The sequence below is a fragment of the Danio rerio genome, chromosome 25 (genome assembly GCF_052040795.2).
Source record: "Danio rerio strain M-AB ecotype USA chromosome 25, GRCz13ab, whole genome shotgun sequence".
Taxonomy (NCBI): domain Eukaryota; kingdom Metazoa; phylum Chordata; class Actinopteri; order Cypriniformes; family Danionidae; genus Danio; species Danio rerio.
The window spans coordinates 1,566,310-1,590,000 of record NC_141045.1 but is presented as its reverse complement, the minus strand read 5'-3'; the positions used below and the strand labels follow the sequence as shown (position 1 = coordinate 1,590,000).

The window sequence follows — 23,691 nt, the reverse complement described above, 5'->3', positions numbered from 1 at the left end:
TGTGCTGTTGCGTCAAGCTCAGCCTTTCTTTACTCTTCTCTCAGTATCATCTAGAGCTGTGCTATATGACCATATGTAATACAAGTAAAAAGTCTATTGTTTACATTGTGGCGTTACAAAATACATTATTTACAGTAATACTTGTTTGTAGTTTTAGAGATGCACCGATTGCACCGATTTTTCATTTATTTATTGGCTGATTACAATTTTTGGAATAAGCCAATAAATAAACGCGGTTAATAGTGAAATCGGTTAATCGTTGTATCCCTAGATCTGGCGGTACCGATTTTTATTTATTTATTTTTATTCTTCTAAGAACTGAGATTATAATAGCTAATAATAATAATAATAAGATCGTAGTATAAAATAAACATTCCCATTCCCATCACATTTAAAACAAAAAAAAACCCACAAATGTAATTCTACACCACCTATAACTTTTCTATTTTCTCATTTCACAATAGTCTAAAGGTAAGCATATGCTTACAAAATAAGGTTTTAAAAATGAGGAGGTTCGTTGCAAAACGAGATATATCCATTTTGAGAAATGTTGGTTCTCTGACATTATTATTTAAGACATCAACAGTCGAGTTCATTCACTATTTTTGTACAGTAAATTATTAGTTGAGCTCAGTGAAGGCCAGGAACACAATATTCTTCAAATCCAGGATATTTTTTATTTAACTTTATGTCCATAAATAGTTCATAAGTAAGTCAAAACCATACCAACGTGTAGGGCTGGGCGATATAGCAAAAAAAAAAATCTAGGTTTTTTATAAAGTTTGACCGATTCACAATTTCGATTCTTTTATTATTTCTTTTATTTTGTCACTAGTCTTCTCAAAACATTACAACAACATGACTGAAGTAACACTCTCTTTAAAAGTAACTTGAAAAACCATCTGGTTAAGGAACACTATTTTTAATGGCCATGCCATACAAAAATCGGTCAAGGTGTAAATAAGTGTAAAACAAATTCACGAGTTAAATAGCAATGCAGAAGATTTGAATAAGAAATATTTGTGTAAATATTGCAGATGCAGGAATACAGAGGTATTTTTTGCAAGTTTTGCTGAGTCTAGGAAAGATTGGCTGTCAGCTCGGCTTTGACTTTGTCTTCTGATTGAATGTCAGGTTGTAAAGCTGCTGCCTTTTTCTTAAAAAGATACAGTGGAAGAAAAGAACTGAACATGGAAACTGTAAAGCCTAATTTAACCAGATGTGTGAAGTTGTGGACGTATAGCAGGAGCAAATACAAGCACCAGATGTGTGTCTAATAGAAAATAATATATTTAATCTATTTTTCTTTTTCCACCGTTTAAATATCGATCATTTGATGCGCTTTGCTTCACTCTCTGTATTATGCTGCCTGATCTGTCTGGTTCTCAACTAGGTCTGCTAAAGGACATCATGGGGGCGGCTACTTTCATTTTCACTCCTACAGTCCCTCACCTCTACTCGTGTTCAAACCAAAAGATCGGCGCGGGTTTTCACACGGCAGGCTTTTACGTCCTTAATACATGTTGAGATCGAGTTTATCGACTTGATGAGGGAATATGTCTTGACAATCCACACAGACGTGACTCAGACTAATGCAACAAGTAAAATCCTACATGACTTCACGCTTTAACAGGCAGTCAAGCAGGTCGCACACCAGAAGCGCCGCGACACGGCGTGCACATGACAGTTTAAACTATCACACACCAAACGCGCACATTCACATGATATTTAACATCAAACTAATCAGATGGCGCTCTGTGAAATATGAACTGCTTCGTAAATCTTGGCTGGGCGGCGCCGATGTGTGTATAGAAACCTGTTTAGAATTCTAAAATCCATGGCGTGGTGCTGTGCGGCGCGTCGCCGAGAGGCGCTTCTGGTGTGCTTCCTGCTTCATACAGAGAGTGAACCCAAGCGCATCGGTGCCATTATAATGTATTAAATATATATATTTTTAAAAATTGCGATTTCTCGATTTCATTCAAAATTAAATCGTCTTAAAACGTAAATTCGAATTAATCGAAAAAAATCAGAAAAATCGCCCAGCCCTACCAACATGCAACATATTAATCGTAACATTGTCAAACATCTTAAATTGATTAAAAAGAACAATACATCATAAATATATGGAATAATATATACAAAGATTGATCAATAATAATAAGATTCTGAGTTAGTTTTGGCCAGAATGTGCATAACATAACATGCAAAACACTATATATCCACCTTAGGCTATATTCTACTACTGTAATTCCATTAAGAAAAGCTGGTGAATCAATGTTTGTTTGATAAGTAAGATTAATTTAGTTAGATAAAAGACTTGTAGCTTGTTACAGAAAGAGTGGAGGCTCCTTCCACACTGTTGCTCAAATCCAAACCTGTATGATCAGAGCGGGGGCAGCTGTGGTGTCACAGTTCTTGTCTCTGTAGCACCGAGTTCGCAACAAAAGCTCGCCTCGCCCCGTCATATTTAATGAATCTCACTGGTGGAAATCTGGAAGTTTTCCGGGAGACAGAACAATAAGATCGCGATCTTTTTTCAGTCATTCGTGCAGCTCTAGGATTGACTATATGTATTGAAAAAACTGACATTGCAATATTTAGTTTTCGTCGTATTTCGTCTGCTGCAAACAGCCAACTTGCTTATTACGGAATCATATAGCGTGTTGTTAGGACTTTAGCGTGTTGTAACCTGCTCACCGAATGTTTACGCTCATAATATTTATATTACTTGCTAATTAATCACCTCATGTGGAACTCTGAATCTGCATCTCATTTCAGAGTCTGCTGCTGTCCACCAGAGGTCACATTTCGGTTACGGACGCACACTTTGAGAGCCTTCCTGACTAAATGAATGAATGTAAATATTCTAAATTCCACCATCTGGCAAGCCTGAGTGCTGTAATATAATTGGCTGAACTGGCAGTGGGCGGGTTAAATGGACCAAAACAAAGACAGACGTTCTGGCACGCAAAGCACATTCTCAAAGCAGAACATCTGACTTCAGCATTGCTATTTAGACAGACAAGAATGTTCACTGAGCATGTTTCTGAATATCTGCACACATATTATGGTATTATTATGTTGTCAAAAACTCACACACTGCAGCTTTAAACGATTCCCATGCCCATTCCTAATTAAAACCATTGTATTTATTTAATTTAAGTTCATAATCGTAATACTTCAATGACACAGATGAGCCTATAGCAGTCTATTAAATATGCTCTCCAGTGTCGTGATCCTGCTCTGGTGTTCAATCAGTGTCTGTGAAAGCCATCAGAGCAACAAGAAACAAAGCCCTTTCATGGCCGCCTTCCCCCTCCCTACTGCTCTCCTCCATCTTTCTCTCTCTCTCTCCCTCCGTCCGCATGCGTTCGCTCCGTTTCTGAGAGTCTGGGGGAAGGGAAGAGCAAGAGCAGCTGCCCTTCGCTGTCAGTGTGTGTGTGTGTGTGTGTATCCTCGTTTCTGTGCATGCATATTGACGAACACACACATGCGCACAGGGAGGGAAGGATCCAGGCTGCTTTGAGGAAATGCGGTTTTCAGTGCAGAGAAGATGTTCAGCTTTCTGTTCTTTGCCATTGATTGTGTGTATTTTAGTGTATGTGTGTGTGCCATGAGCATGTGCGCTGATGCACGTGGACGTTTTGCCAGGGTGGCGGCCATGTTTGCAGAGGGCACAGTCTGGAAAGGAGACATCTGTGGCCGGAAGTTGCTGAAAATGACTTCTATTATTAATACAATACAATATAATAAACACAGAACAGCAATAATGACTGTTTTTGTATTAGCGTGAGGTTTAGGGTAGGGGTAGATGATAATAAAATACAATTTGATGGATAATTTAATAAATAATAGGACTAATAATCAATATAATTGGTGTTTACTGTAAGTGTTGAGTTAAGGTGTAGGGTAGGGTTAGACACTTTAAATAAATGTAATGGTTAATTTAATGAATAATGGAAATAATGCGCAATGCTAATAGTTTAGTCCAGTGATTTATATGCACCTTTTAAGTACAACCTAGCAAGTTAACTGTAAATGATTGATGTATGCTCATGGCCTGTATGCCATATCTAATGATGTTTGTTTTTTAGTACAACCTAGCAAGTTAGCTGTTGACCAATTTGTTGACGTTAAACGTGTCCAGAACAGCAGTTTGTGTTGTAGCCTGTAAATAAAGTGTGAATAAACACTAAAATAGACCTGCGCTTGCTCTGAACATAGAAGGTTAGCATCTTCAGATTGGCTTGTCTAAGTGTGCTTGCATAAGTTTTGTGCTGGAAGCCCTGGCCAATATGGCGGCGGTATTGACACGTGCTTAGGTCTTGTATGCGATATCTATTGTTTTTAAGTACAACCTAGCAATTTAACTGATAACCAATTTGTTGACGTTAAAAGTGTCCAGAAAAGCAGTTTGTGTTGTAGCCTTTAAATAAAGTGTGAATAAACACACAAAAATAAACCTGCACTTGTTCTAAAAGTCCAGCATCTTCAGATTGGCTTTGGTTTTGACTAAGTGTGGTTGAATGAGTTTTGTGCTGGAAGCCTTGACCAATATGGCGGCCGGTATTGACACATGCTTACAACTTGTATGCGATTTCTAATGTATATATCTATGGATTTAAAGTACAACCTAGCAAGTTAGCTGTTAACCAATTTGTTGACGTTAAAAGTGTCCAGAACAGCAGTTTGTGTTTGTAGACTTTAAATAAAGTGTAAATAAACACTAAAATAGACCTGCGCTTGCTCTGAACATAGAAGGTTAGCATTTTTAGATTAGCTTGTCTAAGTGTGGTTGAATGAGTTTTGTGCTGGAAGACCTGGCGGTATTGGCACATGCTCAGGGATTGTATGTGATATCTATTGTTTTTTAGTACAGCCTAGCAAGTTAAGTGTAAATCAATTTGTTGATTTTAAAAGTGTCCAGAACAGCAGTTTGTGTTGTAGCCTTTAAATAAAGTGTGAATTAACACACAAAAATAGACATACATAGGTGAGCATCTTCAGATTGGCTTTGGTCTTGTCTAAGTGTGGTTGAATGAGTTTTGTGCTTGAAGCCCTGACCAATATGGCGGCAGTATTGACACATGCTCATGGCCTGAATGCAATATCTAATGTATATGTTTATGGTTTTTAAATATAACCTAGCAAGTTAACTTTTAACCAATTTGTTGATGTTAAAAGTGTCCAGAACAGCAGTTTGTGTTTGTAGCCTTTAAATAAAGTGTGAATAAACAAAAAAATAGACCTGCGCTTGCTGTGAACATAAAAATCCAGCATCTTCAGATTGGCTTGTCTAGGTGGGCTTGAATGAGTTTTGTGCTGGAAGCCCTGACCAATATGGCGGCGGTATTGACGCATGCTTATGGCCTGTAGTCGATATCTAATGTAAATATCTATGGATTTTAAGTAAAACCTAGCAAATTAACTGTAAAACAGCAGTTTGTGTTGTAGCCTTTAAATAAAGTGTGAATTAACACCTGCGCTTGCTCTAAAAGTCCAGCATCTTCAGATTGGCTTTAATTTTGACTAAGTGTGGTTGAATGAGTTTGGTGCTGGAAGCCCTCACCAATATGGCGGCGGTATTGACACATGCTTACGGATTTTATGCAATATCTAATGTATATGTCCTTTTAAATATAACCTAGCAAGTTAACTTTTAACCAGTTTGTTGATGTTAAAAGTGTCCAGAACAGCAGTTTGTGTTGTAGTCTGTAAATAAAGTGTGAATAAACACCAAAATACACCTGCGTTTGCTCTGAACATAAAAATCCAGCATCTTCAGACTGGCTTTGGTCTTGTCTAAGTGTGCTTGAATGAATTTTGTGCTGGAAGCCCTGACCAATATGGCGGTGGTATTGACACATGCTTACGGCTATCTATTATACTTATGGTTTTGAAATACAATCTAGCAAGTTAACTGTTAACCAATTTGTTGATGTTAAACGTGTCCAGAACAGCAGTTTGTGTTTGTAGCCTTTAAATAAAGCGTGAATAAACACTAAAATAGACCTGCGCTTGCTGTAAACATAACTGAAAGGGGCAGTACAGTGTGAAAGGAACCCATTCACTTCTTGTTTCAGAGGTCTGCAACCTCACTCTTTTTCATCCGTTCCCGAGTTGACAGCGGCCAGGAAGCCTGTACTCCATTAAAACAAAGCTTTCCCAGTCGGGAGAGGAGAGGAGGGGAGGTCTGTCTTTTCCTGGAATGTCTCCTCGCTTTGGGTCTCCTGCTCCTCTTGGGCTTCATGTGTCTCCGAGAGCTTTCTGGCCGCACTGTAAATCCTTAGCTGGTGTTTACATGAGCGCCGACGCTGACCTTTTCTCATCTCATTTCTTTCCCTGTCTCTCACATTTGCGTTTTCTCTCTCTCTCTCTTTCTCTCTCGCGTTCTGTAGTTCCTCCCCTTTCTCTCACCCCTCATGTAAGTTTGGCACAGCGTCTCGGCTCTTGAACAGAGAGGCTGTTAAACTTGCTCACCGCACAATTTGTGAACGCAGCCCCTGGGTATTTTAGGCCCCTGGGCTAGCGAGCCAGGAAACGCCCATGCTGTCCTGTCTATGGCTGAAACCCAGAGAAAAGGACTCGTCTGAGCTGCAGCTATGAATGCAAAGGACATCCAGACAACAAACCCCGCCAGCTAGGAGGGTAAGAACTCCAGACAGAAAGCTGAAGCGTTTGGAAAATGGCCTGGTTTGACTTCTATTTGGGTTTACAAATAGGCATAACCGTTTTTGGAAGACAAACAGAGCTTTTTATATAGCTTGAAGTGTCTATCTTCATCAGGGGTGTCTAAGTTTGTCAGTTTTTCGTTGTTGTTTTTGGCTTTTTACTGTAGTCCCCTGTGAAAATGTCCTACATCATAAAAAATACTGGCTTCCAAACCATTCCTTTGTCTCAAAACATATGGATTACGTTAACGAATTGAAATGGATTTAACTTAAAATAGTTAAGTTGTCTCGAAAACAACTAAAGAATTGTGTCATCTCAACTAGGGTTGGGCGATGTCGACTAATTTGCCATCGTACGATGTCTAAATTGAAACATCGCGATGGACGATGGTTTGACAGAGTGCGCGTGACGTGTCTGAAGAGCGAGGAGAGATCCGGGAGTGAGAGGGGTGCGTGACTTATTTGTTAACTTGGATGGAGACGTGCGATTCCCTGGAGATTATCACTCGTTTGCGGGCATTTTGAGTCACGCAAATGCATAGAGACAGTGGCGAAGCGGACAGGCCCGCAGGGCATGCACCGCGGGGGGGGCCGCGTGATTGGGGGGCCCCGCGTCGTCACGATTTTCAATAATTGAAAATCCAGCAACCGCAATAATCAAACTCTTGGGAAAAACTGTGGTCGGAACCAAAGTTCACAGGTCTGTGTTCTCTAAACACCTCTCAAGCGGTGGACTACTTCATTCTGATTGCTTGCCGCCGAACCGCGTCATATCATAGCTCAAAGTTAACAGCCGCGCTGTTTCTCGGCGCCGGTTCTCATTGAAAATGAATGACTTCTGGCTACTTTGATGCTCTCGCCGCTTTCAGTTTGTGATCGCTCCTCAGTTTGTGAAGGCTTCCCCGCGTTGTCGCTCCACCCCGCCTGCCTTCCCCGCTCCTTAATATGTGATCGCTCCTTAATTTGTGATCGCGTCACCAACCCCCCCCCACCCCATCATCAGGGGGCCCCGTCAGTGATCCCTGCAGGGGGGCCTCTGCATTTTGCACTATGCCACTGCATAGAGACTCCTGGAACTTCCGGAAACTTGGGATGTCTGAATATCACGTTTAATAGCTATAGTGAGACGTGATGCGGCGGTACATCCTTGATAAACTCTCCGACGTGCACTGCTCTCTGGAGCTCAGAGGAGCACATGACAGTGTGTGTGGCTGTGTCTATTTGTGTGGTCACGTGATGTGCGTTACCTAGAAATGCTAGGTAAAACACGGTATGGATGAGGATCATTTTCGTTCTAAAATGCCGTTTTAACATTAAGACGTATTCGTGTAAACGGGGCCTGTGTGTGTATTTTTCGTGAGCTGGTTTGCAACGGGGGCAGGGCGGAGGATCGGTGATGCCGGCTCAGCATCGTGTTGTCTATTGGCCATCGCGATGGACGATGGCACCATCTATCGGCCCAACCCTGATCCAAACTTATTTCAAAAAAGTAGTTTGAACAAGTCTTGTTGTGTATGGTGTGAGAGAAAACATGAAGGTAAACAAGGTTGCTAATATTTAATTAATGTGAGCGATTTATGTTAGTTGTTGAACTTTTATCTTCATATAGTGCAATATATCTTATTAAAGAAAAAAAAATTTTCCTCCATGACTTGTCGAACTTGTACGTCTGATTTATACTATGGTGCAGCCTTCTCTCTCGCATAGCCTTTGCTGATGCTGACGCCAATGTTAATGCACACCTGAAAAAATGTAACCACACGTCATAAGTACGAATAACGCAAGCTCTGTGATTGGTCGGCTTGCTAGCTGTGATGAGCATGGGCGGTGCTGAGAGCTGCAAGCCCGATGGAGTGAGTGTTTACAAATTGTCGAGTCTTGTGAAAAATACGGTTGGGCGATGTCGACCAGTTTGGCATCGTAACGATGTCTAATGTGAAACATCGCAATGGATGATGGCACCATCTATCGGCCCAACCCTAATCCCAACTCATTTCAAAAAAGTAGTTTGAACAAGCAGCAGAAGTCTTGTTGTGTATGGTGTGAGAGAAAACATGAAGGTAAACACGGTTGCTAATATTTAATTAATGCGAGCGATTTATGTTAGTTGTTGAACTTTTATCTTCATATAGTGCTATATATCTTATATTAAATTACTTTTTTTTTCTCTGTGACTTGTACGTCTGATTTATACTATGGTGCAGCCTTCTCGCTTGCATAGCCTTTGCTGATGCTGACGCCAAAGTTAATGCAAACCTGAAAATTGTAACTACACGTCGCAAGGACGAATACCGCAAGCTCTGTGATTGGTCGGCTTGCTAGCTGTGATGAGCATGGGCGGTGCTGAGAGCTGCAAGCCCGATGGAGTGAGTGTTTACAAATTGTCGAGTCTTGTGAAAAATACGGTTGGGTGATGTCGACCAGTTTGGCATCGTAACGATGTCTAATGTAAAAACATCGCAATGGACGATGGCATCGTCGTCAAAGGCGGAGGTGGATTAATTATTTATAAATAATTAATTAATTCATGACTAATAAATGACTTGTAGCCCACCATTTCAACTAGCTGATCTGCATGGTCTTCGTTTTACCCATAAACTAATCATAAATAAATAAAGATAAGTTACACACACACACAAATGAGCACCTGTCGATCACTTTTACAGTAGGACTCTGGCATGAATAGGCAGAGTGATCTGTGTCGGTATAATGGCGTCCACAAACTTGGTTTCATATCATAATCCTAATTCTCATTTTAGCCAGAATCGTGCCGCTCTACTTTATTGTGAATCGAGATCTACACCGCCGCACGCCCTTGATAACCCTGTGTGATGTCTGTCCTCGTGGGCTCCACTTTGCACGCTTGCATCAGAGCAGACGGCGGTCTGTAAATGGGTCAAGACAGAAGAACTCTGTGAGTCCGTCCATTGATTGTGCTGAAAGGAGAACATGAGCATATCTGTTTCAAGCTCAACGGCTTTGTGTGAATGTGTGCCACTCCCCTCTCCGTTACACACACTGCTCTTGTGTGTGTGTGTGTGTGTGTGTGTGTGTAAACAGCGTGGTGTTAACCGAGGTCAGGCCTGCACAAAACCACAATGTTTTATTCATCTGTTTACCTCACTGCAATCCAGCCGCTGCAGGCCCGATCCAGCCTCACCACAGGCCGTCACACGCTCAGCCCACTGCAGTGCATGCAAACCCAGGCAAGAGGGCTGTGCTGGCACCCCCGGGTTTCTTTTTCCGGCAAACAAAAAAGCGAGATCAGATAGATCAGCTTCATGTGTTTATTGTGTTGCTCTTTGCTTCGTGTGAAAGTCCGTTCATGCACAGAGCCAATCCTCAATTAGCATTTATGCAAGCCGTAACCAGCTTCACCTCACGTGTTCTGTAAATATCTTGGAGCTCGTCCTGCATGTTGACTTCCGTCCTCTTTGTGTGTTCGGTGTAGACATCAGATTATTTCGCGGAGAACAATCGGTGCCTTTTAGGAGGAGGATCTCGCACTTAATGCCCTGCTCAAACCGCAGCTATTTTTAACTAAACCCACAGCTGTGGAAGAGCTCGGTAAGCCACTGGCTGGGGGCTTGTGGGTAGTCATCTCTTTACAATTCATTCTGGGAGCCTGAGATCACGAGCCTGCTTTCAGTCATACTCCTTCTTAAGGAAAGGCACATTCAGATTATCACCCCCGCGTTAAGCCATTGTTTGGTAACAGACTCTATGCTAATTGCCTGCTAATAAGCATGTGAACTGAAGCGGCGTTTTGAACTGACAGCTAAAAGTGCCGGCCGTGTTCTCGTTTACAGCGCGAACACACACCTCACACTGATAATGAGCCGGGCTGGTGTCATATCTCGCTCTTGCTTCTGATGTATCGGTCCGCTTCACTGATTGACTGTGGAAAACTCTGCTTGCTCTCTCAGACAGGTACAGTGACAGGTGCGCTGTCAGGTTAACAGCCGCTGCACTGCCAGTCTGCCTGTCTTGCACATATATGCGTGCTTGCACATATATCTAATTCACATATTCGGATGGAAACATTTACTGAGATTATGGTGCTGGTCTGAAAGTCTGAAACACTAAAAAAGAAAGGAAATAATCATAACTTAATCATTTTTCTAGGAAACATGGCTGATCTTAAGGGGTGTTTGCTCTGATAGCGACTTCCAGCAACTTGATGTAATGTCCATGGAGTGATTTATGCACATGATGTGTTATATTAAATTAAACTGGTTACGTGGCGGACATTGCGCTCTGTCGCTCTCATTAACATGCTTAAAGGGTCACGAAACACCAGAACACATGTGTTGAGCTGTTGACAGTGGTATATGTGTCCCACACTGCTATAAACACTATTAGGACACCTATATTTCACTAAAAAGTGTAAATTGGTTGTTTTTGCGTTATTTCAAGCAAATTCGTACTTCCGGTTTGAAACGAATGTTTGAAGCTGCGTCACGGTCATGACATAATAGCGTGTATTCCAGCGTGCAGACTGGACGTCTGTGCCAGAGTGTGTCTTATTACGTCTTACAGTGTGCTGCATTAATGCATGAGTAAAGCTTGGTTTAAACCAATCAGCGCGCTCTATTGAGCAACTTCATTAATATTCATTACTGTCACAGTGTTTAGACGACAGAGACGACACGTTGTGTTGGCAAAACAAGCGTGAAGTGTTGCTTTTATAGTTTGCTGCAGTGAAGTTTTGTTTTCATTTTCTCTCTGTGAGAGCGCAGCTGGAGTCACGTGTGGATTAACAGTGTACGCGACGCTCGACAACAATAACTTACGTGTCTAAGGAGGATTATTGTTTACCTGAGAGCTGTTCTCATCTGCAAACGCTGAGATCCGGATTCGCTTGTAGTCTCCTCTTAATAAAGACGCGGCTCTAGTTGCTGGTGATTGTCCTGTCTCTACAGATTTGGTAAGTGAGCGACCAGTGCTCTTTGTTTATTCAGTTTGTTCGTATCGAACTAAGTTAACTATTGCACCGAGTGTAAACATGTTAGCACCACAACCAAACTATAACCTCGTGTAGGATTTTCACCGCATTTAGTGACCGGAATAAAACACGCGGCTTTCTGACGCTACCTGCCGTGTGCATCTAAGTTTCCGGGAAATGAGGAGTTTTTTTTTCTCTCATTCGCCGTGCGGTATCAAACATTGCATGAAAAATACACGCTTAGAGCAGATCCTCGAATCAAATATCTCGTTTGTCGCGAGGGGCATGAATGAATTCCCTGAATGAAAGAGCAAAACTGCAGTTAAAGTCCACCATTTAATCATTTGGCATATAGTTCGACTACAGATGTCCATGTAAACACAGTCACTTTGTCCCCTGTGTGTGTGTGTGTGTGTGTTTTGACTCGGAAACTCGCGCGCGCCCAAATAGACACTCCCACACCATCCCACTCTAGTTCCTCCGACACTCCCACCTAAACAGAGCTGGACACGCCCACTTTTCTGACTTTTTCCAAAGTAGAGGTGTGAAAACACCCTGCTGAAACGAGGGGGTGTCATGGCCCTTTAAATACTTGTGCTACAAGACAATCTCAAAGCTTTTTAGTCCTCGTGCATGCGATCTAAGCTTTGGGGCTCTGCTGAAGTCTGTTCTGAAAGCGTCAAACTTGACGTCATTCTCTACGGCTTTTAATGATGTGCTACTCTCATTGACCGGTGAATCTGATCTACCTGCTTACACTGCAGACACGAGAACACAGATCCCATTTATAGCTATACCTGTCAACATTGGGACGTTCACACGCTTGTTGTTAAAGTTACTGGAGACTCGAACAAGCTCAGATGGTTTAAGCAGCAGCTCCAGTTCTAGAGATGAAGAAATGATTATTGTTCAGCAGTGCAGTAAGCAGCTAAACGTTCATATAAACTCTGGGGATCTTCTTCAGTGTCGCATTGACAGTTTTGCGCTTGAGCGCCTCCAAGGGCTGTTTACTGTAACTTCAGCAGCTCCGTGCACAAGAACAAAAGTGCCGATCTGAATGGTGGAGGAGGTTTATTGTGGCGCGTCAAAAAAAAAAAACGAGTATGAGGCGTTTTTTTTTATTCACTTTTGCGCCTGGCGTTTTGCGAGTTGGTGTGCACGATCACATTGACGCCACATTGGAAACGTCGACGGAAAACGTCTCAGTGTGCACAGGCCTTTAGAGTACCAATCAAATATGTTTGACCCGAATTAATAAAGCAAAGGACAAAACCAGAAAGCATGGGAAGTCGTGTCTTCTGTCACTTTGCACCTGTCACATAATGGTGATATGGAGGGAAAAAGCATATGCACCTTGGCTTTAGTATGATGTAACCGATGGATAACCTTAAATTGGACCAATTGAAGTCTACTGGTCACTGAACAGGACCGTATCATCTCCAGGCATTTATCCCATGTGTCTGCAGAAATTTCAGCCCCTAAATTTTTCTCCCAGACAGCTTTGAACCTTTCCGTGGGAGCTGCGCTATAGCTATCAATTACATTTGTATTTATTAACAATTAAATTAATTTCAAAGTAAAGTAATAATATTGCCTGATATGAGCATATTCATTTGTTTTATTTACCATACACTTTGTAAAGTAATATTCTCCGTCTAATAATAGATCTATGATATAAGAGAGATGTGCTTTGTTTATCAAATAAAGTGTATCTAATTGGATTTACATTGTTGACATTTAAAGAAGTTGAACAGGTATTACTTTTCATTTCATATATTAAGATTTTAGTGATGATACTCCCAAAATAATTCCGCATAAATCTGTAGATTGTTTACAAAATTCTCAGCAGGAATAGCAAAAACTGTCTGCAGATTCAGTCTGGCCCTACTTACTAGTAATCAAACACACAGCTCGGGTTTTTAGTCTCGAGCATTTCTCCAGCCTTTTCTCCAGGTGTGTGTATGCGAGTGAGCCGGGAAGAAGAACGGTGAAGAGAAAACAACCGAGTCATGCCTTTTTTATGTCGTGTGTTAAAAATGCATCAGGCATAAATGTTTAAAGGCAGGTGCCGGTTCAGTTCAGGCTCTCAGCTCATCTCTCCTGACAGGACCCAAACTTCACCGCCAGACAAAGCCAAAGTTTTCAGAAAGACTGTATGAATTCTCCAGAGATGTGGAAGGGCTTTGTTTAGACGCCTTTTTCCTCTTCTCTTTTTTCCCTGGTTACTTTTACACATCATTTGGGCTTATTTAAAAGTCTTTTTCTGCCCTTTTTCCTCTGTGTAATAAACAGTATACTGAGGCCCGTTTACACTAATGTGTTTTAGTTTGAAAACGCATTTGTTTTGCTACGGTAACGCCATCCATCCACACTACACCGGAATTTTCGAGTGCCGAAAACGGAGCGTTTTGGAAACGCTGGAGAGGCTGTTTTCATCCTAAAGCGCTGCTGCTCCGTCTCAGTGTGGATTCGGGAAAACGGCGACATCTGGAAATGGAGGCGGGGCTGCTGAGATTCGCTAGTTGATTGGGGCTTTTGTGTCATTGCATATCCTTCTCTTATTCGTCAAGCCCCTATCACATGACTATAACACATGGCTTTAACGCTACCGGAAGACAGCAGACCAGCCTTCACTTCAACATGGACACAGAAATGGGAGCGTTGTTTGCACTATTGTGTGTTTTAGGCGGCATTGTGCAGTTATTCATTTGTTACGTTTAGTAACTCGACCCCGTCTGTCCACAACAATACCTCTCTTGCTTTCTTTGCCATCGTGTTCATTGTTCATCTGGCGTTTGTTGACTAACAATAACCAAATGCCGAGCGAGACGCATGCTTTCTGTTTATACTAGAACACGCATGCCCAGAGTGCGCGAATGGTCACTATACATTTTTGGTGGCGTAGTGTGGATTAGGGCTGCACGATATATCGTTTCAGCATCGAAATCGCGATGTGCGCATCCGCGATAGTCACATCGCAGGAGGGTGCGATGCAAAAAAAAAATAAATAAAAAAAAATTCGGTATTCGGAAAAGCAGGAATAGCGTGTTTTTACGAATACTTATTTCAAACAATACTTGATAAATTATTTGTATTTGGGAACAAGAAAAACATTATATCAAAAAGCTGCGTTTCCTCATGAGACCGCACTGCATGCCCGCGTGAGTGAGTGAGTGAGACGTTCAGGAGTCGGTGGGCGGGGTGGGGCCGGGGTAAGGAGACTGAGCAGGCTGCTTCTCTATACAGCAACAGAGAAGGCTTGGCAGAGCGAAAAATACTTTTCTGCATTACTATTTTTGTTTATTTTATCATACTAAAATAACACGTGACAGAAGTTCACTCAAAAGTGAATGTTCTTTCTGTTATTTACTAACACTCCCATCATTCCTACTACTTTCAGAACATAAATTTTGATATTTTACCATATGAGAATGCAATGCAGTTATGAAAATTAAGAAATTAAAGCAATACAGAGATCTGGTCCCCGCGTCAGGTCAGGGTGCACCTGTAACCTTAAAAACGCAGACGCGGCGGAGGCGCACTAAACTCACACGGGAAAGAACTGGGCATTCAATTCATGTTTTAGTGAAATAATTATTTAAATACAGCTCTTTTGATCTCTAAAGAGGAAAAAAGCAAAAGAAATTTGTCGTTAAATTAATTTTAGCAAAGACGCAACTGCCTGTCATTTTCACATTCGTTTTTCAGTTAGGGATTTGGTCTATTAGAGTAACCTAATAAAATTGTTTTGTTGAACATTGTAGTCTACACAATAATCGATATTATAATGTATTATATACATTAGTTATTATTAAAACTAAACTATACAATTGATAAAACAAAACCCTTTTTAATGTTTGCTTTCATTTTGACACCGCTAACAGTTGTAATAAGAAACATCACATTATGCAGAAGCATGCAGTCTCAAGTTAAAAACACCTTTTGAGTTTAAAGATGATCAGCCTGCCAAGTCAAGTTTACAGTGTCATAAATGAAATGGGTAGCATGAGTAAAGGGGATTTGCCCAGCACACAACCTCATGCGCTGCAGGTAGGCTGAATGATAATCTTTAAAAATATATAGGCTATGCAATACAAAACTTTAAACATTTATTTATTTTTTAATGAAAAGAAAAGAAATCAGGAGAGTAAAATATAATTTAAACCACTGGTCTGGCGCTGATACTTTATTGTTTGTATCCAGAAGAAGGGGAAAAAAAGCAGATGAAAACCTGGCTGGGGAGACGGCGATAACATATCAGTTCTTCAGCAAAGATCACATCATTGTGATGCGTTTATCATACAACGCAGTTCGTGTTTATAATCATTAATATTAACTAGGATTAATTCTCTCTCTAGACTTAGTTTTAGGGCTTGTTCTTGTCGGCGCAATATAGCCTCGGCTTATTGCACGTACGAATCCGATTGTGAAGAATGATTAAGCGCTTGCATTTTTTATTGCATCCTTTTCGCAAGTTATTCATTTGTTTTGTTTTTTAAGTGGTGCGAACATTATTTACTGGCAAACATGTTCCTCGATCTCGTACATCAACAAGTAATGTAGCCTACTTAAGTTAATTTACCTTTTATGTAAAAATTAAGGAATAACCGAATTTAATATTAATAAATAAAACATCCGTATAAATGTACATGTTTATTTTTTAACTTTCGTTAATAAAACAACACAAAACTGTTTATAAATATTGTAGTTAAATATTACATTACTTTAACTGCTTGAAACTGTATAATAATAACAATTTAACGTTACATTTTTAAGAACTTAACAAAAATTCTAAATGGCACTTTACTAATCAGTGTAATAATAATATAAATATTAATAATTATACGTAAAAAGAAAATATTAACCTAGTAACAATATAAGTCAGATGTTTAAAAAAACAGCGTAGTTTCTCTCCACCTTTTGTAGTCATATTTTTAATTATTTGCCAGAAAAACTAACATGTTGACTTTGTCCGGTTTAAGTGAAGAATGGGGTTATAATGTTTCCAGCAATACACTGTCAGACGGTGTGCTTGTAGCGAAAAATGCACAGACAGGATACTTTTTCACAACCATGCGAGAGAGGGCTTCTCCTTCTGTTCCACCGCCCGCATTTCTCGCAACGCAGGTTTCTCTACGCTGCGGAGCGGCGCGTTCTTAACTAGTTACCAAATAGCCTATGCTCAATTTCTCGTCAATGTCTTCCATTTATCACTTTCTCTTTTGTATCTGGCCATTTTTGCAAATGCCTCTGCCATGCCTGGCTGAGCTGGGCTTCTGCGTTTAGAAGACAGGAGTTGATTAAGCCTACATGGCTTTTTTCCCTCGCCGTCAATCGCCACTAGCTTGCATGGTTCGGGACGTATCGATGGATTTGCTCCTCAGTGTTTGGACTCTTAGCACTCAGCAGTGAATATTAAAACACACTTTACTTAAAACCCCCATACAAAAAGCTTAATCCAAATTGATTCGTTCACCTTTCTAGTTCGGCACGAATCCAAAATGTTCCCAGATGTAAGAGTTCGTTTTCTAACAAGATTCATGGTTGAACTTGAACTTGCTGAATCGCGCCTAATGTTATATTCTAACAGATATGTAATACTTGGCAACATAACAGTAATTTGTGTTTTAAAGTGCGTGACGTCACGTACTACGGCCGGTGGCAATGGACAACCGAGGTGGCAATGACCACCGCGGTGACGCGGTTGTCATGGTGACCGTCACAGCCCTAGTTTTATATATATATATATATATATATATATATATATATATATATATATAAAATATCGCAATATATATCGCAGAGGAAAAAAATATCGCAATGTCAATTTTTTCCAATATCGTGCAGCCCTAGTGTGGATGGAGATATGTTCAGAAATGCTAGTGTGGACCCGGATCGTTTTTGGATCTAAAACGCCGTTTTAAAACTAAAACGCACTAGTGTAAACGGGCCTAAATCAGCTTTAGTTGCCTTGTCTTTGTTTTTCTCTAAGGTCAGACACTTATTTTGTCTCTATGCAAATGCATATAATGCAAATTAACAGGTCATCCACTCTTAACACCTCACTGAATGAGCCCTGAATGGTAAATCAGCCTTATAGAGCATTTCAATGTGGTGATGTCTCTGGCTCAATAACATTTCCCGCTTGTTATTAAACTTCATATCTGTAACAAAACGCAATTTAATCATTACTTACATTTATTTTAGTTTAGTTAATTTGTTAACAGGGTCAATGCACATTAATAAACATTACTGTTAAATGTGCCAGAGGTAGCCAAGAATGGCTATTTTTCATCTGTAGACCCCTTACAGAATGATTAAAAGTCACACCTAAAACAGAAGCACAGCATTAAACATTAAATACACTTTCATATAGAAAATACAGTAAAAAAAAGTAAAAAAAAAAAACAAGAGCAGACTGATTGCAGCAGAAGAGGACAAAAAGCCAAAGACAACAGTACAAACGCGTCAAGAATACAGTAATAATGCTGACATGCTGATTTGCCAATTACGAATTTTTAACATGAGATTGAAAAGAACGAAAAGTGCATGATCTTCCAATTGTTGGTGGGATGGAGTTACAATCTCTAGCAGCTTTCACTGAAAATACCGACTGACTGAATTGACTATTTTTGAGAGGAATAATGCAGTCCTCTTTCACCTCCTCTAGTAGTTCGGTGATCAGTCGTTCTAATATTTATAATCTAATTTAATGGTAAAGTCTTAAACATTAAACAGATGTGTACATATTTAAAAGAATTTTCCCAACTAAGCAGGTTGTATTTCTTTACTATTGAACCATGGTGAAATTGAACTGATTTCCTATCAAGGGTTTTTATAGATTGTTTATGTAATGATTCAAGTGGCTTCAAAGTAGTAATGCTAGCTTGGGACCAAGTGGTTAAACAGTAAGTGATGTAAGAAATGATCATGGAGTGATAATAGGCCAGCGTCACATGACATCTGATCACGAATAAATCTAAAATTTGCTAAACTAAATCTGACCCGGTTACAAACCTTGTTAATGTAAAAACAGCCATCATAACATTATCAACATGTGGCTTTTTTTGGATTCTCTGAAGCTGTAGAAGTTAAAAGTTAAGCAGGACATATGTTGGGACCATTGTTTTTGTTTACATCCCTCAAAATGGTCTATAGTGCTTGGAGAATAAACAGAATAAACATTTAATGACTTGACATGAACTAGTGGGTGGTCTGTCTTTCGAAAATTATGACGAAAATTTTTCGCCCAAAAAATGAACACTGCATAGTAGTACAAAGTAGATCACATTATTCTATGAAAGTATTGTTCATGAAGGAAGTGATGCGTCATTGTATTGCCAAAGTCCCTTTAAAGCAAGTAATTTCACATATTTGAAACTCCCTGGGCATTCTGTGAGGAAATGAGGAAACATCAAATTCTCATTTGGAACCATTAAAATAAATAAACAACAGCCCTCTCATAAGTTTAGTTTGTAAATGTTCAAATCAAATAAAATCGGCATATTTTCAGGTTGCCTCAGCTAACGCACATGCGCACTTTAAAGGAACGAGATCACGACACCAACCAGTTCTGCACATGATCATCCTCTGGATGATGATCGTCTGATCATCGCTCTGGTCTTCAAAAGTAATTTAATACTAAATTAAGAGTAAAATAGTAATAGTAATTTAGAGTAAAAGAATCTCCTTCAGAAATGACAGTTACTCTTTGTTTACTTTGTTTACTAAGTGTCTTAAAGAACATACGTCGGCTCCGAGCTTCTCCCCCAGAGAAAAGTCAGTCTATAGCGATCGATGATTGGCTCCTGTGCTAGTAGGCGGGGCTTCATTTACCCTGCTGACCTTTACACCTTTCCCCATTCAAAACTATACGAGTGACGCATCTTGTGTATTCGAGAGTCTGGTATTGCTCAGTGATGCCATCTCTGTGGTCTAGCCCACGCACTGTTTTCTGCTTTTCACTTCGTTGTTTTTCCGTTGTTTTGTCTTTTGACTTTCATATGTGTCAGAGTTGTTTTTGGGTGAAATGTGTCACTTGTGCCAGACCTTTGGTTAACCTGGTTGTTGCTCTGCATCTTGCAGTTGAAAGCATTGTTCTGATGCACTTACAGTTGAAAGCAGAAGTTTACATATACTCTAAAAAAAGGAACATCACCATTTTTAAAACATGTCTGATGGTAAATCAGACTAAACATTTGCTTTTTCAGGTGTGTTAGGATTACCTAAATGATTTACATTTGCTGAATGCCAGAATAATGAGAATTTGTTTTTGAGAATTGTCTATTAATTTCTAGATAGTTAAAAGTTTACACACATTTCTTTGGTATTTTTTAGTTTTGCTTTTAAACTGTATAACTTTGGTCAAATGTTTTGGGTCTCCTTCCACAAGCTTCTCACAATAGTTTGCAGGAATTTTGGCCCATTCCTCATCACAGAATTGCTGTAACTGAGTCAGATTTACCCACACATTTTCTATAGGATTGAGATCAGGGCTTTGTGATGGCCACTCCAAAACGTTTACTCTGTTGTCCTTAAAGCACATTTGAACTAATTTGGCAGTGTGTTTAGGGTCATGGTCTGTTTGGAAGACCCATTTGTGGCCAAGTTGTAATGTCCTGGCTGATGTGTTGAGATGTTGCTTCAGTATTTCTCCATAATGTTCTGTCTTCATGATGCCATCTATGCTGTGAAGTGGACCAGTCCCTCCTGCAGCAAAACAGCCCCACAACATGATGCTGCCGCCCCCATACTGCACAGTTGGGATGGTGTTGCTAGGCTTGTTCCCCTTTGTCCTCCAGATGTAACGCTGGTCATTATGGCCAAACAGTTCAATCTTAGCTCCATCAGAGCACAGGACATGTCTCCAAACATGAGTCTTTTCCCAGTATCATTCAGCTACTGGTATTCTGGCTTTGTTGTTGATTCTGGCTTAATGATTTTCCCATGTTGTCACACAAGGAAGCAGTGTGTTTGAGCTTTTCCTTCATTACTACACTACAGTTGTGCCTCAAATTAACTCAAATGTTGTCAATTAGCCAATCAGAAATGTCCAAAACCTTGACATCATCATCTGAACTGTTTCAGAGGCAGAATAATCTTATTGCGTGTAAACTTGACTTTCAAGAAAAGTTATAACAATTTCCCAAAACACATCTCTCTCATTATTCTGCTATTAAGCACAACAAATGTGATCATTCTAACTTACCTAAAAGACATAAGTTAACATTAACATCTGACTTTTTAAAAAAAATAATGATGTGCTTTTTATGCAGTGTATCTGCTGGTGAAAGCCTGAGAAAGAGCTTTCAGTGCAAATGTGAAAACTCAACACATCTCCCCTGCAGTTCCTCAATGTTTCCTGCTCCTCTTACTTAATCGTCTTTGTAACCGTGGGCCCCTGAAGGTGGAGTCGGGCGGAGGAATGGAGGGATTTATGAGGTGTTAGCATGACGGGCCGCTGGCCTCCTGCGCGGTGTGTTGGAGAATGTCAAGCTCTCTGTGAACTGCGTCGCTGTGAGAGCTGTAGCACGCAGTGACTGATCCACTGAGGAATGTGTTTTCAGTTTATCTCCCAAACCTGCGTGTCCATGTAGTTCCTGTGCTTACACCCTCAACTGGGGAAATGTGCCACAGTCTTTCTGGAGGAAAACAACAAGTCAGTTGCTCTCACTCACGATAGTAAAAGTCAGCGTGACCAAGGCTACAGCTTTAAGAGAAATAGTTGTTGTAGTCTGAGTAAAGGCTTTAGTACACTGAAAGATTCTGAAAGATTCGTCATGCACTGAAACCTTGCAGCTAGGGCTGGGCGACTTGGCCTAAAATTAAAATCTCGATTCATTTAAAATTTTTTTAACTCGATTACGATTAATGAACGACTATTTTATTTATTTATTTACTTATTTATTTACTTATTTGTTTATTTATTGCCCTCATAGTTCACCGACAGCTTTTGTACCGTAAATATGAGAATTATTTCATGCAAAACTTATTTTTTTGCGTTTTATTTAGCCGTACGTAAATGTACAGCCTATCTCTCATTCCGTGTTGTGCAAAAAGCTCATTGTTGGTCCACAAAGCGAAACATATGCTTATTGGTTGAGAGAAAGCGAGTTTGAACCAATCTGGGCATGGAGGAGGAACAATGCATCAATGCATCATGTCTGGTTTGTTTGGAGACAGTGACGAGCGTTTCTTTGTCAAGTCAGCGGTGTCAAAATTTGATGACGTAACCGCACTGATTCCGGAGCCTCTGAAAGTCCTTGAATGTAATGGAAAGCTGAGATTCTCTTCTTTATGCCAATCTTTGAATTGTATGGATCGGATCAGAGGATCAAAAGTTATTAAACATTTAAGAGCAATACTTATTTTTAGCCTCTGTCTTTAAACGGCTCGTGACTAAAAGTCCTACAAATGGACTTTTTCTTGCACCCGATCGCTTTAAAATGCTCTTGAAATGCCTTTAAAGCACATGCAAATGATAAACGTCGACTCAGTTATGCTCATACTTTACAATGACTCCATGAATCTCATGTATTCTCAACTGTTGTGCTGATCAACTATAACCCCAACTCCACAGTGCATATCCTGCGATGTGACTATAGTGAAGACACATTGCCATATCTATGCTGAAACCATATATTGTGCAGTCCGAGTGTAAATGTGATTGACTTAAAAAACTGGATGCATTCAGACGTTGAGCTTTGAGAACGGCACTGCGATGAAAAGCCTCCCTCTGTGCCCCTCAATCCATTCAGAGTCCCACATGATCGCCGTCAGCCTCCCCTTTCTGTCCTCAAACCCAGCCGGCGTCTCTTAACTCAGATCCTCCAGCTCTCCACTCCACCTCCTCAACAGCTTTATGCAGAGGATTAAACAAGGAGTGCTTTGGTTCCCACTCGGGGTAACTGTGCAGCCCCTGCAACCCTTCACTGACGGCGGCCCGGGACACAAAGCGGGCATGTGTTCTCTGCCAGGGGACCTGATGGCATTTCTGGGCCTCTGAGTCTCTCTGGATTAGCGCCCTGGAATCTGGCTTTCTGGAAGCGGAGAGCCGACGGGCCCCGCCAGCGCTACCTTGTCACATGCCTAGCTTTCCTTCTGTGGATTCTCCAGCAGGACATTGTAAACTAGAGCTGCACAATATAACGTTTCAGCATCATTATTGCAGTGTGTGTGTGTGTAATAGTCACATCGCGTATGCAATGTTGAGTTGGGTTTATAGTTAATCAACACAACAGTTGGGAGATTTTGTAAAGTATAACCATAACAGAGTCTACGTTTATCATTTGCAAGGCATTTCAAGAGAGTTTCAAGCATTCAGGTGCAAAATAAGTACATTTTTGGCGTTAATGAGGAATTATTTTACCAAATTATTAATATAATGAAGACAATAGAGTGTTATTTTGCAAGCCATTATTCAATTTCCATACCTGAATACAGTTTGACTCTCAGGAAAACAATTAACCATTAAAGTTTCAGATAGCCTCGGGTCTTTCTCAGAATTTCAGCACACATCCAGAGTTTCATGCCTCACAGAAAAGGGGAGGGTTTGACCCCACAAATCACCGCAAAACTGCTTCCATCGCGGGCAGGGAAAGCAAATATTCCCACATCTCAACCCCTACATGTGCTCTGGAAACCAGCAGTGCTGCCTCCCACATAATATTTGGCATTCTTATGTCTCTTCTGGTTGGTTTGAGGAGGATTCGCTCTTACAGATACCCGGAGAGGCCAACGGTTAAAGCCACAATCATTTCTCCCTGCAATTCCAGGCAGAGCAGGGCCACCTGTCATCAGTTGAACGTTGTGTTATTTGTGGTACTGTAGATGGCATGGATTAGGGATGGGTGATATCAGATCATTTGCAATATATCAGTGACAATTCTCCATAAACAATTTGACTTACCATAGTAATAACAAGAAAACCTAGAATTGGTCTGTGCAATGAGTTATTACAGTTTTACATGTTTGAGCCTGTTTGCAGATTTATTGACATACTTTTGCTTTAAATACGCTTCATAACATCAGTCGAGTGTTTGAAATGACTAATTTTTGTGACCAGACATGGGT

At 40.5% G+C, this 23,691-nt stretch overlaps 1 protein-coding gene and 1 long non-coding RNA gene across 9 annotated transcripts in view; both read left to right on the top strand.

The window, feature by feature from the left end:
• znf609a (zinc finger protein 609a) overlaps nt 1-23,691 on the top strand; it is a 187,439-nt gene that overhangs the window by 66,086 nt on the left and 97,662 nt on the right. For 2 of the 8 annotated variants that reach the window (XR_015525879.1, XM_087311223.1), the window contains exon 1: nt 6,436-6,651. Coding sequence is in view for 1 of the 2 variants with exons in the window: in XM_087311223.1 (XP_087167349.1) it covers nt 6,610-6,651 (42 nt within the window). In the remaining variant the exon portion in view is untranslated. 8 annotated transcript variants of the gene reach the window in all.
• On the top strand, nt 11,291-19,117 carry LOC147837618 (uncharacterized). Its single transcript, XR_015526082.1, has 3 exons — nt 11,291-14,525; nt 17,473-17,720; nt 17,894-19,117. It is a non-coding gene; the product is annotated as an uncharacterized LOC147837618 (long non-coding RNA).